Raw genomic sequence first — 16,764 nt, forward strand, 5'->3', positions numbered from 1 at the left:
CTCCAGGATGATGTGAGGAGCAGCCCATAACCATAACAACCAAGGGAATGAGAGGTCTATGAAAAAGCTGGATCTGACTTCTGGACAGATTAATACTTTCCCATACTGAAACATAAACCATTTCCCTCAAGTCAGCAGAGCCCCTTGTACCTGCTTGCTCAGACCTCTACATGAGAGACCAGGTCAAAGTCTCCAATTACCACCCCTTCAACCAGCAGCTATCAATTCCCAGAGTTTGTCAGTCAGTGTGCAGAGCACAGGGCAAGCGTGATCCCTACTGAATTGCCCAAGCTGTGATTAGGCTCACAGCAATGAGTTGCCTTGCTCCTGGCAGTCTGCCACATCCACTGACTTCAGCGGAGAAAAGTTCCAGTTAGAAAAGGAGGAGGCTGGCCTGGTGCCTATAACCCTCCTCAAGAGAGTTAAACCACTCTGCCCTAAATTTGCAGGCACATCCAGCCCCAAGCTGCCTGTGCAGGAACTGCAGAGCAGGATACACATGGTGCCTTGTGCTGCAGGGCTTGTGAGCATGCAACCAGCAGCCATGGAGCTTGTACCTGCAGAATGGGCACAGTGGCCATCAGGGCTTCCTGCATGAAAACATCTGGCTCTGAGCAGCTCCTGACTGGGAAAGAGCAGAGGGAAGTGTTGGGAAGGTAGAATTAGAAAGAAATTATAAATATGACTCTGTAGCCAGAAAGGCTAAGGAAGAAATACAAATGATAGCATGGTTTGAATAATTCAAAGAAACCGGGCTGGTATGCCAGAACACATTCTTTCCTGCAATAAAACCAAGCTGAGACCCCTCTTCCTAGCCTTATAAGGAAAGGTCTGAAAGACCCTGAGATAACTAAAAATATGCAAAAATAGCGTTTTCTATAGGTTGTATACAAATGTTACTGTATTAGTATACTTAGAAAGATTGGTTGGTAAAGGAATAGAATATTTATATGTATAAGTTATATAAATAATTGTAAAAGAGAGTTCGCTCTCTCTTGGTAACTCTTCACTCTTCACTCTTAACTCTTAGTCTCTCTTAACTCTTAGCTCTTAGTCTCTCTTAGCTCTTGGTCTTTCTTAGCTCTCTCTTTTTCCCGGCTCTCTCACTTCTGTTCTGTTCTGTTACTCTATTTCTTAGCAATCTTAAGTCTTGAACTCATGTATTCGTATCTTACCCTATTTTGTATTGCTCTCTCTGAGCCCGCTTTGAGCTCTATCTGCTGGCTCATAGCAGGCTCCCTCTCTCTCTCTATCCCACGCCCTGAAATAAACATCTAACACCTAACTCGACTATAGAGGTCTTTGCCGTGTCTCAGACTGTCCCCAGAAAGGGTCTCCTAAAGGAAGGACTCATCTGCACTGCAACTGCAGAGCACCAAGGCTGGCACACCTGGGCTCCTCACTGCCCTTGCCAATATGAGGCAGAAAGGGCAGTGGGGAATTTCATTTGGAGTTCAGATTGTAAAATGTCTTACAGACAAGAGTGGCAGAACTTAATAGTTAAATAAAGACACTGTTATCTGAAATGCTGATGCTCTTTCAATTCTACCAAGAACAGTCTCCTCTATTTCCCTGCCAAAGACAATGTGATTGTCAGTCAGTGACACTAACGTCTCTACAAGACACCCAAAACTACAAAATTACAGACAAAAGAGAGCAACTGAAGAACTGTTCATGTGTTCTGTACTTCTGTCTCAGACACACATCTTCCTAAGGACACGAACAATTATAATTTTATTATATTTAATGTCTTCCTCATCAAATTTCACTCCATTATCTGTCCCAGACGAGGTGTATTGTGCAATAACATTATAAACTCTTCTTAATCTTGCTGTTATTTCAGCCCAAACTGATTTTCTGGGGATTCTGAGAGCACAATATTTTCCATCCACAACAAAAACTCTATATTGTAATTTTAGAATATAATCTTGACCTATTCAAGTGTCTAGAATATGAGTTTTTGCAGTTTCAGCAAGAAAATCCCTTTTTAATTTTTAATGTACATGTCAATTTTCAGGGACTTTATTAAAACACATTTTTATTGATATGCTGTTGAGAAATACAAAACTTTCTCTGTAATTATGTACAGTTTTAAAATCAGTAATTAACCCAGTTTCATATTTTTGTTTGTGGCATCATAGATTCTGTAGAGTATTCTGTATTTCAGGGACATTTAAACTGTTAAATGAAGTTCTGAAGTTATGACTTCTCATGGTAGTATGGTGTCACCTTGTGAGGTTTTATTGTAAGTGCCTCTAGCATGCAAAAGGAGATAAAAATTAGCCCTGGGGAGACAAGGAAAGTGGACTGTTACTCTGTGACTGCAAGAAATTGCAAGAGATTCCAACAGTGAGCCTGTTGACAAAGAGGAGCATGTGGTTATAGGTTAAGAAAAGAGCATTCAGCATTTTAAGATTACATTAAAAGGTCATGAGAGGGCACAAAGAGCTGCAGCAAAACCTCAAATACTTTCCCCAACACAGATCCAATTACAGACATGAGTTATTTCCACTGAAGTCAGCAGTTACTGGAGATTAATGTGGAAGTAATGCAAATCAGATTTCAGGCCTGCATGCTGTTGCAAATCTTGGCTTACACTATTTCCTTGAAACAATGATCAATTAAAATAACTAAGTTATTTTTTCACATTTTGTTACTGTTTTATTGACTTTCAGAACTCTTTTTTTGTCCCCAAGATGCTTTAACTGTATAAAAATGAGAGATCACACACACAGCTGTTTTGATAGAGTGTCTTGGGTTGCAATGCAAGATGTAACCAGAAGTGTGTATTCTATTAGCAGCTGTTAAAACCAGGTGGGGCAGTGTTCTTTATCTATTCTAGACCCATCCTCCCTCCGGGGGGAAATCTTCTGTTAATGGGCCATTGAGTCTCACTGCATGACTGATAAAATTCCATCATCCCATTGGGAGATGCTCCTCCAGGGGGAGGAACCAAGCATTCCTACCTGGATATAATTGACACCTGGAACACCTTAGGCAGCCTTTCTCTACTGGATTCCCAGAGATGCCAGACTTATACACCACCACTGGACCTTCAGAGGAAAACTACACCCTTCTGCAGGATTACTGCCTCAATAGAACCACATCTGTCACTCCAGAAGGATTACTACAACACCCTGACCAACAGGGTGTCAGGTTGTATTCTGTCTCTGTCAGTGGGTTGGAGTTTTGTTGGTGTTGGTTTTTGTTTGTGTGTTCGATTTTGGTTTTTCTTGGTCTTCTTTTTTTGTACTACTGCATTTTTAATTTCTTTAGTAAAGAGCTGTTATTCCTATTCCCATATCTTTGTCTGAGAGCACCTTGATTTCAAGATTATAATATTTTGGAGGCGGGGTGGGGTGGTTTACATTTTTATTTATTTCAAGGGAGGTTTGTGTCTTCCTTAGCAGACACCTCTCTTTTTCAAACCAAGACATAGAGGCTTTAGGTAATGGTTTTAATTTTTCTTTGTCAATTTTTGAAGGAATACAGTAATGTCTGTTTATATTTAACACTTTTCTGTAATTCAAAATGTATGTCCTCTTGTTTTTGGGCCAAATCCAAAATGGTTTTTAAATCTAAACCTCTTATTGTTTATTTCCACATGGCCTGATCGTTCTTTTAGAGTAATGCTTTTTGAAGAAACACTTGCTAGAGAACCTTTTAGATTGTGTCAGTAATACAATTGCCAAAGGCCAGTAGGTTTGCTATCTCGTGACAGAATTAAATTTGCATCACACTGAACTACTCACTCAACAGGCTTGCTGTAAGAAAACTGCCAGTCGAAAGACATCCAGCTACAGACAACTGTAAAAGCACAAGTACTACAAAGCTCTTCAGAAATCTATCCCTCACCTTTGCCATCAGGTGCTGGAAATACTCACCCACCACTAGGCAGTGCTGAAGGATTGAATGCACGGATCTCTCTCAAACACCAGGGACACACAGTGCTGCTCTGGTTTTTGTTACAGGACATGAAAGTAAGTTAGAAAAATAAAGGCAATTAGGACTGCTGCACACATTTGTATAGGCAGGATTTTGCAAAAACCTGTCTCTATGGACAAGAATATTTCTCCACAATGTGCTTCTAATTTCTTTTTCTCTTTGTTTCTCAGCTCAGATGGCTGACTCCAAGGTCAAACATCTGGCTGCAAGCTCAAGGGTCTCCTGAGGGCTTTGTAACACGTAGGTCAGGGAGGGCCCAGGGAAACAGCACACTGAGCACATCCCAGGCCACTCGTCCTTTAAGAGGGGAGTACGATATAACCCAAGAATGACAGTGTCAGGAAAACAGGAATTTTAGCAAATAACAATCTTAACACACAGAAGAATGTGATGCCAAGAGGAACTGACCTGCATCATCAGCACCGGGTCCTTTTCGTTTGGATAATCTGATCCTGAATCTTGCAACCTGGTATTTTAACAATACATCCTAATCATATCCTCCTACACACCTCAAAAGGCTTCCAAGATGAAATGTCTCTCTTGAAATAAATTTTTAAAAAAATTAGGCAGATACTTCAATTAATAGGCAGTAACTTTAACATAATCTCTCTTAATGCCAGTCTTGCAAATAGTTTGGATCAGCCAATACATCTAGCTTAATCTGCTCAAAATCAAAACCAGGCTTGACTCTTTGTATTCAATCAGAACTGAATATGAGGATTAATTTCTGTTAATTTTAACTTCGGTAAGGGAATTCACATTTTAATTCCTTTATCTAAACAGAAACCAGTAGGAGGAAGCATTAAAATGCTATAAACATCACTGAACATAACTCTAAGATATCTATTAAAAATACATGTTATTGCTAACATACAAGTGTCATTTTCACTGTGCAATCTTAGACACATCTGTCCTGTGTAGCTGTATACCTTGAATATCCAAAATTTCCACTGAAACTTTTAATGTACACACATACAGCTAGAGAAATATTTCTTCTTTATTCATAGTGTGTAAATCTGAACAGCAAGCTACCCTGCAAGCTCACCACACAGAAGAGTTTGAGGTAGATAAGCATCACCATCCCTACAGAAATGATAAACAGGTTAGGTTCTCTACTTTAACAGTTTTCTATATAACACATTTCATCTTTTGAAAGATTTAACTTTATAGTAGTTGGACTAATGATAAGAAAGGAAATTAATATGTGGTCAGCCTAAAAATTCTCAAAGCACAACAGAAGGCTTCAAAAGTTTTAATTGTGATGACTTTGATACAGAAGCCATGTAAATGACAGAGCCCTTCTATTAACTGTTAGAACAGTAATTAATATACATGTGATTGTCTTCAGGCCCCAGTACTTACACAATACTGGAAGTAAAAAAAAAAAAAAAAAAAAAACAAACCCAAAAAGATCTAGCTGATTTCCAGCTGGAGGGGAAAGAAGAACATAGAACTGCATTTATGCATTTTATGGGAGAGATTGCATAGCTTGTTTAGAAAGAAAATATCTTTTCATATCCTTAATAGTAGATCTGTGCTTCTTCAAATTCTTCATGAGTTACAGGTGATCATGTTCCTCCATTCAACATTATCAGCCCATAGAATGAGTAAAATGCAGGAGCCCCTTTGAGAATAAAGACACAGTTTTAACATTTATCTTGAGAAGAAATTAATCATGTACGCAGTTATCATATACAAAAGGCAAATATTTCAAGTTTCATAAGGACACAACAATCCATGAAATATTGGTTGAAGGTAAGCACCAAAGCCAGCAGCTGCCATTTCAGTGGCTGAAAGGCAAACCTGGGCTGTGGTTGTCTTCAATCCTGGGAGCTTGATCTTGAGTGCAGTTCTTTCACCTCAGGTATTTTCTATGCAAGATCCCAGCTGTACACAGTGATAGAGGCATCTCATTATTTAAGGCCCGTGCTTTCTTTCAAATACTCTTGGAAAACACACCAAAGCTAATATTTCTCTTACTTCTCTCAATATTTTTTTTTTAACTTTTAAGAACAATATTAAATATTCATAAATATAAAAACTATGTGGAAATACCTTTAATAATATTCTGATTATGACTGTTAAAAAAAGGGGGGAAAAAAAGAAAAACCACAATCCAACAATCAACCATCTTTGCCAGAGTGCATGGCCAGCAGTGAAGATAAAAATGTGTCTGTTCCAAATATCCTGTAGATCACATTATGCTTCTGTCTCTTTGTGGACCAGAATTATTTCAGTACTTTCTGCTGAGTTGTAAGAAGCTCTCATTAGAGGACAAAAGCCCCTGGAGTGCCTGAAATTCAGACAGGCTGGACTGGCAGAAACATCTTCAGATTCTTATGTGGAAAGTACTGGAAAAGAAAGAAAAAGATTAAGACATACAACACATTTGTCACTATGCAAAAAAAAAATCCTTAAAGTACAAAAAGGAAGGTGCTGTGTAAAACAAAAAAAAAATTACTTTCTACTTTCATGCTTTGAGATGATTTAAATCTCATGGGAGAAAATTCCATATTCTGAAAATTTTAGCTCAGGGGCCAAGCTCAATACCAGATTAAGGCAAGTGTAAATTATCTAATTTATTGGATGTAGAGCAGAGCTAAGTGTGTCCCAATGGTACTTTTGCTGTGGTACAGCATTTGGGCCCTAACCAAGACAAGTCAGGCAGGTAAGGTTGTTTCTCTTGTTGGGCCAAAGAGATCCTGGTTATTATCCTCTATTTGCTCTTTAATACAGGCAAGCAGCATGGCTTACAACTGCCACCAGGCTTTAGAAGAACACCTGAGCATCTCAGCAGGACAGGGAGTGACAATTTAAAGAGGCTATGCTGAAACATCACTGTCTATAGGCAGTAATCTGTTAAATGTCATGACAATATCAACTTTCTTTCATGACTGACTGAAATAAGGATAGATCATTATGTGTTTTTGTATGTAAATTCTGTAATTTTGTTGCCTACACTGAAAGAAAACCTTTTTGTTCTTTTTGGAACATTTGGGAGGCTGCAAACTTTCTGGATGCACACTCTGGATTTTTTTTTTACCAAAAGAATACTCTAACTTAATTACAGTATTAGATTTGAATCAGAAACTCACTAAATGAAGCTTGTAGTATGTATTTGGAGGAGATAAAGTTTCATATTCACCATGGTCCCTAGGAACTTTATCTCTAGGAGTTTGTTCAGTCTGGGTGACAGTAAAAGATATGGTGTATAGCAGCCTGGCACACCAGCCTAAGCACTGTGAGAGAAGGCAGACAGTGATGCAATTAGTTTACTGGCACTAAGTTTTTTTTTAAATAAAAGTTATAAATATTTTGTTCACAATTTAAGAAATGCCTAGAGATTATATAAATACAAGCTCTTAAAAATTTAACTCCCATGCAGTTAATATCTAGGAGCTAAAAATCCATCACATTGTATGTGAGAACACTTGGAGCATGGTTCCCCAAAAATATCCATCCAAATCTACCTAACTGGAAATCTGTTTATTAGAAAAAAAGTTCTATTTTTATCAGTATCATTTTGCCCTTTGGAGATTCAGCTTTTTACTAAGAAGCAGCTGAAATACTCTAACAAAAATTATTCCCTTCCACTGTTTCTTTGCTAAGCATCTCTTGCCAATTAGTCACTAGCTCTAATATTAGTCCTCAAGAACTAATTAATCTGCATGTTGGGACAGTCTTATGAGATGCACATTCCCTAAAAGTGAGCTTCCTTTACTTCAGCATTTGGTAGGACTGGGGTCACAACATCAACTGGTGGCTGGGCAAAGCCCACAACAGTTTCAGAAATATTGCATTTGCAATGTTTAATGTGTTGTTTCCCTTCTGGCAGCTCCCAGGTATTACTAATGTCATATTCCTCTCAAACCCCATTACATATTGTTACAGCATGCTTCACCCTCAGGCATTCAAATAAGCTGAAACTTCCAGGATGATTTATAAAATAATTTCCTGTGGAAAACGTAACCAGTCTTGTAGAACAGAACACTTAGCTAGTGCCAGCTCAATCTGCCAATGCTACCATTAAACTACAAGCAGCTTCTTCATGATAACACTTTTGAGTGAAATAAAACCACAGAGATCAAATTTTCTGAACTAGTAACTGTCATTATCATTTACATTTTAGTCCAGCTTCTGGGATAACAGCCAACTGCATAGATCTTCCCTGGTTAATGGTTAACTGTTTTCTTCTAATCTGGAAATAATTCCTCAATGACAGCAATGAAAATCAAGCAACAGACTTTACTGCATCTTCATTTGCCTGACAGCAGCACAAAGTTGGTAAAGGTTGTCTGTAGATTAAATCTACACAGGGTCAATAAGTAAAGGTTTGAAAAAGGAGTGATGAGATAAGGATAATCAATCAACATAGAGTGGATGAACTTCAGCTCATAGCAGATCTAAGTCTGGATCATGGTGCCAAAGTTAATGCCTGCTGTGTATGTTAAGTAGGCATGATAATGTGACAGCTTAAAAAAACCCCAACATGTATAAAAAATGTACTTCAAAACCTGAGTGCATATTGCTATAAGAATCTGGCCATCAAAGGTTTTCCACAGAGTAAAAAAGATATTCCTCCTCCATAACTTCAAATCTCATGTTGATGATAATGATAATTTACAGCTGGATGAAACTTCTCAATGTTTGTCAGAAGTTGGGTGAGTATTGGTCCCATGTTAGAGAGCAGAGAGAAAAAATATTCTATAGTCATGGTTGCAGCTAGCCTGTAGCTGCCAAATAAATTTGCCCATATTGGATGCCCAAACTCAACCATCCTAGAAGCAAAACAAGTCCCTGGATAAGGCAGGGATGGGCCAGATTCAAACCCAAGCAGGGACCTCAGCCAATCATGTTCAATCCAGAAAGCAGACATATCCCTGGTCAAGGAACTGGGTGGTGTTAAAATCTCAACCAATCAGTTGTCTAGACCTGGGAGTTTTGAATGCACTATATAATAAAGTTCTGAGCAATAAAACACCGTGTTGAGGATGCTTGGTGAGTTCATGTTTTCTGTCTCCCACCAACAACCAATAATGCAGTATTCTTTGGCTTCATACAGATCAGTGACTAAAGCAATGGCAGAGCCAGGGGGAAAACTGCCTGGAATCCTACATTTCTCCCTTTTATAATATGGAGAGGTAGCTTTGGTGGGGAGAAAAGGAAACAAACAGAGTAAGAAATCCTTTATTTAAGATAAAAATCATCTGGGGTCTTGCAAGTTATTCAGCACTTTCAGAAGGCTTTCATACCAGGCGCCAGGATGGTATTCTGGGATCAGATATTCAGAAATATTGACTGCCTGTGGTTTCACAGCAAAAATCCCTGCAAACTGCAGATACCCAGCATCTCCAGTTGCTCACTGGCAATCATTTGCAATGCTGTTATTGCTTTGGTTCCTCAGTGTGCCATTTTCACAGTTGCTGAGCAGCTGGAAATGTAAATCATTAGACTCTTGGGCTTCCTTGAATTTAAATTCTGGAATGCATTCAACTGGGCATAAAAAGTGGAGATATACAATAACAAATGTAATTGTGACTGTCATTGGCCATTGATGGGTTGGTATTTCTTCCAAATGTCTGCTTAAGGTTTCAAATGGACAATTTCTTTTAGGTGAAAGCATGTTTTTATATCTTTTTGCAATAGCAAGAAGCTAGTTCAGTTTACCACTGGCATATAGGGTTGGTGATCTGCTATTAAGACACTTCCTGTGCTTTGCATGCTCTGTATTAGATTATCCAGTGAAGCTGTACAGCCCTGCCTGCCCTTTGGCTGCACACAGCCCAAGGCTATCATTTAAGACAACCATTACACTGAAGACTCAGAAGAAAATGAGGCCAGGAATAGAGCTGGAGATTAATTCAGAAAGAGGTAAGAAAGCATTGTTTCAGTAAATGAATAGGTAATCTGTCCTAGACTGTTATGGCACAATTGAATTTAATGAACAGGAACTGGGGTTTTTGTGGTGAGAGATCACCTACAGGAATTGCATTCTTGTCCCATGTCAAAGTCTGTCACTGCTAGCAGGCACTGGCTCCTGCCAGAATGCTTGTTTAGATTCAGCCCCAGTCAGACTTTGGTGAATCTATTGTGGCATTACACATCAATGAATCCCATTCCAAAAGTCAAATCTCTCTTTAGAATGCAATATTTACAGGATTTTAAAAATTAGAATAAGTTCCTCAGAACAGGAAATTCAGTATTAACAAATATGTCTGTCTGTGATGCAGTGCATACAGAAAAACTAGAACTAACAATGTCCTAAAAAAATAAGACACCTTTACAGACAAAATGAACAGTAAACCACAGGAAGGCAGAGATATCAAATCTTCCATGTGAATCAGTTTGGATAAAAGTAGTCTCATGACCCTGTCACTTTCTTTTCCTGCAGCTGTAAACTCAGATTAAAACAGAAACCAAACTAGAGATCCTACACATTCTCAACTCTGAGACCTTTTTCCATTACACTCTCATTTTCCAATATGACTTCAAAGATACATGTTGCTGAACCATGAGAAACATCAGATTCTTCAGAGGATTCTAATATTTTATTAATATATATTTCCAGCTAAGAAATTATTTTCTTTGTATTGTTACCCCCACAGAGGCTGCTATTATATAGAAACTGCCTGATCAGAGACTCTAAACCAGTGTTTTGGTTAGGAGGTGGAAGGAGACCCTTTTTTATATCATCAGGAGCCTGAGGACTTCAGAGATGAATCCCCATAAACCAGCTAAACTCCTGAACATAAAAGGAGGAGGAAGTTATGATTCCTCTGGAAGGCAGGGATGCCAAACCTCTACCTTAAATATGCACATTGCCATCTTAAACATGAAGGAGATATCTTGTCACAGACATGGATCCAAGTGCATGTTTAAACTGAGCAACTGGATGCTCAGTTTTCCAATACTTGGTAGCCTCATCCTTTGATTTTATTGCTACTCTCCACTTTCTCTTACCTAATCTATAAAATACATCTCACTTCATCTCACTTTTTACTCATCATTTTGCCCTGCTGAATACCCAGTACTCAGTGATTTTCACTCATTTCCTCATCTTCCCAGAACATCACCAAACTGGAAAAGAAAAATAATTGTGACAGTCATTCCAGTGGCTACACTGACAAACATTCCTCTCTGCAACTTTGTCAGGAAATGACTGGACTGCACAGCATCCTCAGCTTGGAATCCTCAGTCAGCAGTTTGCAAGGCTCCACAACACAGCAGTAAAGTCAGTCATGGCACAGGAAACTCCTGAAACTGCAGCTTCTGCTGAATCTTCAGATCTGCCTTCAATTCTTCACATTTGATCACTGTTCTCTACCAGATTTGTAGGAGCAGCAAAGCCTTTTGATTGATTAAAAGAAACTCTACCTGACCCCAGCAGTTTCTACATGGATATAAAGAACATAAAGAAAATGTTTTCTTAGCTGGAAATATCTGTAAACAAAATATTAGAGTACCTACTGAGCTGAGCCTCACCATAATGATGATATGTGTCTTTTTCTAAAGGGGTTTCTGTTGATACACTTGATTAGTCAAGGAATACCTGAAATGCATAAAAGACATTCACATTGACTGTCTCCTCTCCAGAAGGTGATGTTTCTCAAGGTTCACAGGAATCATGTGCTCCTCCTTTATTGTTGGATCCCTTTAACATCTTTCCTCAGCGGTTTCATTTGTGAAATAAATACTATTCTGTGTTCTGCAGGACAATTTATAGTTCTTCAAAAAACACTTTCATTTCTCAGCAGAGATCAATGTGTTTCCATGTATATTTGTAACATGTATACAATATTTACACACATTCCTATGCAGACAGCTGGAATCCTTGCTATAGGCTTAAGAAAAATATGAATTTGAGCTGATAATGGATCTAAATATTTTCCTGAACAGCACTAAGAGGGGTGGAGGGGCAGGAAAGGTGATAATTAAGTCATTGAGCTCTTAGTCTTAACTTAGGAGAGAACTGGAATATGCCCCAGAAGACTAAACTGAGTTAGGTAAGAAGTCATCCCCTAGTCTTTACTAGTTCTCTATTAAAATACTTATATCTGACACTTCTTGTATTAGACTGCACAGTGATATTCTAAAAAAAAATCTGCAAGTATGCAATTTTAAAAAAATATTATTTTTTCTTAAAATAATACCTGAGAAAGTCCGGTGCCTTGGAAATCATGTTTTCAAAATCTGCAAATCCTAATTTCCCATCACCATCCATGTCAGCTTCTTCTATCACTTTCTCACAAACCAGAGTGATTTCCTCTGCTGTCAGCTCTTCCCTGGTCAGCTTATTGAGGGTTTTTTCCAAGTCTGCTTTACAAATGAAGTTATCTGTGTTAAAATCTAAACAACAGAAGAACCAAAGATCACCAAGTGTCCCACTCATTTACTCCAAGCACAAAAAGCACACCAGAGCCCCTCCATACAGTACCATAGATCTTAAAGGCATAGATTGCTTTAAGCTCTCGGGGAGCCATTTCACTGAGCACGGAGAACATATCCACAAAGTCATTGAAGCTCAGGCTCCCCTCTCCATCTTCCGAGAAAGACTCCACAATCCTTTCTTTGAAGGGATTCTCCTGTGAGACATATATAGATTGTTATTTGGGAGATGAAAAAACCTGCAGACTCCCTGATAATGAATATTTAATTGCATAGTTGGCTCTTAAATTTTTTTAATTTTGTCCCCCAAAAATACAAGAAAACCCTTATATTTGTATGCTTTAGCAGGAGGTTTCAGCAGTCCTTGCTGCTGCATAGTACCACTTCTGGCCTTTTATTTTCACTGATACATGTCAATATCCAGCCTTTGGTTGGACTGACTAAAAATCTCAGAGATTTAAATGAAATTTAATCTCCACAGGAGATGATCCTGAAATAATTTCTAGCACTTTAGAATAAGACAATATTCTAAAACCATAAACTCACAAGCAAGCATAAGAAAGCCTGCTTTATTACTGTGAAATCCAAAACAAATGTTTTTACAGTAAAAACCCATCATCTTTCTCAGGGCTATACAAAACCCCAACAATAATTTGTAGCTGTATCGATAAAACTTGGAAAATCAATTCAATTTAGTTGAATATGAACAGAACACAAACATCACTTGGGCTGTGAGCAGCATCTCATTTTACTACAGATTTTATCTGAAGATACTGATTAACATACTGATCCATAAATACATACAGCTGTGGTGGTGGTATATCAAGTTCACTAGTTTAAATATGCATGCAGCATTTTGTTTGGCTTTTAAAGAAGCCATACTGTGAAAGCTCAGAAGTTCAATCATATATCCATTATTTTTTTTCCCCTGTAAATTTAATTACCTAATTCATAAACCATCCAATTATTTTAAATGAAATTTCAGAAAACAGGTATATTTGAGAGAAAAATGATCAGAAAATGTTATTTCTCAGTTTACTTGAATTTTTTCTTGATAATTCACACATAGAACAAGAGTATCTCTAGGTTACATTTTTGGCATGACTGTGGAGACTAAGGGCCAAGAACAAGGCTGTTTTTATGGACAGGTGAAGTAGGGACCACAGAGCCTTAGGCTCAAATGACAGCCCATTAAAGTAGTCAATACTAAATATAAATTCTCCTGCAGGGTTTGATGACTGAAGGAATCCACAACAGAGAACAGGCCTGCAGATTGCAAAGGATAGGAGACTGACAAGTTCACTCTTCAGATGAAGACAAAACCAGGCCACATAAAACCAAATTAAATAGAATAGAATAGAGGGATCCCTGAAAATAAAAAGTAGCCTCAAAAAGCAGCAGGGTCACATCACTCCAGAGCCTGAGAATGAAAAATAACACCCCAGACCCAGCCAGATGGCTGAGGGCACCTCACTGTTAAAGGATATGTAGTGATCACTTGTGTCTCATGAATGATGTGTAAGTACAGCAGGTGTGCATCTGTGGGTACTGCTCAGGTTAAAGTATCTCACTTAAATGCCTGGAAATATTTGTGGAATACACATTTTTCTGTTTTTGGGATTTACCTGTGGTAATACACATATACCTGTTGGTGGGATATGCATGCACAGACACACTGGGAAGAACAATTGGTTCTATTGTTTCAAACTGCCAGTTTATAAATAAGCCAAAATAAGATTTATTTGGGCTGAAGGGTATTAAAAGACCCACTTTCCTCCTAAAAGCACACAAAAAATTGCTGTATTTCATGTTTAATAATTGAAAATTTCAAACATCAGAATGGACATCAAAACATGTTAGAAATCTATTTTTCATTTCTAAAATGCTGTATAACTTTCTTTGGAACAAACCTGATCAGAAGGAAGCGTCATGGTAACAGTAGTAAACTGACATCTTAGAGGCAGCATTGGGTAACAAACCAGGAGCACACAGATGCAAATATTCCTGTCAGCAGTGAATATCAAGCCCAGGGCTTCATGCTTTAGAAAGGCTGGGGCAGGATCTTACTGACTCAATAAACATATGGCAGTTGTATAAGATGAGTTATTTATTTGGCATGTCAGAGATCTTGAAAATACAGATAAATTAAGAATTAATTAAATGAACCTAAGCATACTTCTTAAGTAACTCTTTGCCAAATGGATCTCTAAAACCAAAATGAAAAATAAAATCTTTCCTCATATTGATTTCTTTCCTTTAACTTTCTCATATTATGTGTCTCCGGGCAGTATATCTGTGGCTTGCACAATGGAAAGTATTAGGTTACCTTCACAGATACTTTTCACATCCTTCCTGTAATTTCATTACCTCTACTCTTAAGAGCACAGATTAGGGTTCCATCATATTTAAAGGAAGAGCCATGGGGGAAGGGAGTGAAGGGGAAAATGATATTGTTCTTTCCTAGATTGCTTTCCCATAAGCACTAATTGTTGAAAAAAGATTCCTTTTAAAACTAGAAACTTACACTTGTGTTAAAAAGCTTTTTCTGTACTCTCATTGTCATAGATACATATTATATTATTGGGTTTTCACAAATAATAAAATGAATGTTTTATATATATAATGTTGGAAAACTTTGCTGTATTAATATAGTTTATTTCTGTTATTGATAAAACTTAAAAATAGTAGTGTAATACATATACATATATTAGGCTGTAGCATGGTATTAAAATAAAGACTGCTTTTGTTCATATATGAATGAGAATGAAAAGATAGTCAGAACCCCCACCTTGCATTCTTAGATTATTTTACCCAGATGAAGGCAGCAGTGACTGGAGCTCCAAGGGAGGAATTTATTGAACCTCTGTTATTAGGGAGTGTGAGACTCAACAGAGCCAAGAAGATTGATCTGTTGAGGAGGGGGAGTTGAAGCGAAACAAAGGAAAATCTAAAACTTAAGAGGAATGTTTGAGTCATGCATAAGCATTTATGAATATGCAAGATATTGGTGTTTTTAAGGGACAATCCTTTGTTAGTAAGGCGTGCTCTTGGGTGAATGCTGAGGCATCTGGCAGTATTTCCATATTTTGCCTTATTTCTGTCTCCTAATTGTCTTTTTATTAAACTTTTTAAATGTTATTTTAAAAAATGTGAACCTCATTTTCACACTCATGATAAAAATGAGAGGAGGGACAGAAACAATAAAGAACTGCTACAACTGAAAAACAACTCTGCTGTTTTGCAGATTGATGTTGTTCCTGTAGTGGCTCAAGAGAATCCTAAATGTGCAATCCATCTTTGTAAGGAACACTTATTTCACTCAGATAATTGTGTTTCTATTCATTTTTAAATCTCACACAGCATCTATTCCAACATACAGACCTATAACAGCTTACAATAAAACACAACCATTAGTTTTCTAACAAACTGTTAGAAGGTTTATTCCTGGCATTGCAGTTTATATTCCTCTGTTATATTCCTCTGTCCTCTAGTTTCCATCCCATACTCTAGGAAAACACTCTGGTGGCCTTTTGACTTATCTGTTTTGTAGTTTGAGGAATTCATTTCAAGCATCCAATCCTATTCCCACAAGCTGACTGCATTTTGAAAATAAGAGGTTGTAAGTGAAGTTCAAAGATAGGTCAAGGTGATTAAGGTGAAGGTACTGGAGAGTCATTACAAAATGCTCCTTAATTTTCATATCCACAGAAACACAAAGATGATTTTCCCTTTTGTATTTGAACAAAAGTCCCCACTGACTTTAGAGAATATATTTAAAAGCACAAAGAAGTCTGTTTTGCAGGAGTTATTCCAAAACAAACAAACAAAAAAAAAAAAACATGAAAAAAACCTACCCCCCACATTGAAAAAAAATTTGCTGTCAGACAAAGGTTAATATAAAAGTGGCTAAATTGTTCATTACCAAAGTTCCACAGGAAACACTGGTGCTTCTGAAGGGAAGCATAATAAGTGCAACAGCAAATTTTCTCTGGAGCAGAAAAAAGCAAGTTTCTTTGCAGGGCTTTCTTTCTTCATTTTCTTCCTCCTCAAAATCAATAACTTGGGTTTTATGTGTCTATGATTATATTAACATCATCAAACTTCTCTGCTGTGCCTGCAGTGTACCGTTTAAGGTAAATTGATGAGTTTATGTTTTAATAGAAAAGACCATTTTGTTCTGTCAGAAAGCAAAGTTCAGCAATGACTCTTTACTAAAGTCACAACAGCTAAAAAAACAAAGATTCAGGCTGTATACAGAATTGCTTAAATATTCCAGAACCTACCAGTAGCTCAGGGGAAGATAAGGCATTGTGACAAGAACCAATTCCTGACTGTGCCAGGGAAGTGCACAGACAATGCTGCAGGGGAGGTGCAGGCAAGGGTTTGATGCAGAGAAAACAGCCTTTACTTATGGTACTTGGAGTACACATACAC

The 16,764-nt window shown here is 37.7% G+C and overlaps 1 protein-coding gene across 2 annotated transcripts in view; it reads right to left on the reverse strand.

The window, feature by feature from the left end:
• Positions 1-4,937: 4,937 nt before the first annotated feature.
• The window catches only part of CIB2 (calcium and integrin binding family member 2), a 36,038-nt gene continuing 24,211 nt past the window's right edge, over positions 4,938-16,764 (reverse strand). Inside the window, exons 4-6 of one of the 2 annotated variants that reach the window (XM_058846906.1) lie at positions 12,380-12,527; positions 12,096-12,258; positions 4,938-6,296 (exon numbers count right to left, since the gene is read on the reverse strand). In XM_058846906.1, coding sequence (XP_058702889.1) covers positions 6,275-6,296; positions 12,096-12,258; positions 12,380-12,527 — 333 coding nt within the window. In that variant the 3' untranslated portion in view covers positions 4,938-6,274. Of the gene's footprint in view, positions 6,297-12,095; positions 12,292-12,379; positions 12,528-16,764 lie in introns of both variants that reach the window. The other variant, XM_058846905.1, reaches the window with a different exon arrangement.

The sequence above is a fragment of the Poecile atricapillus genome, chromosome 11 (assembly GCF_030490865.1).
Source record: "Poecile atricapillus isolate bPoeAtr1 chromosome 11, bPoeAtr1.hap1, whole genome shotgun sequence".
Taxonomy (NCBI): Eukaryota; Metazoa; Chordata; class Aves; order Passeriformes; family Paridae; genus Poecile; species Poecile atricapillus.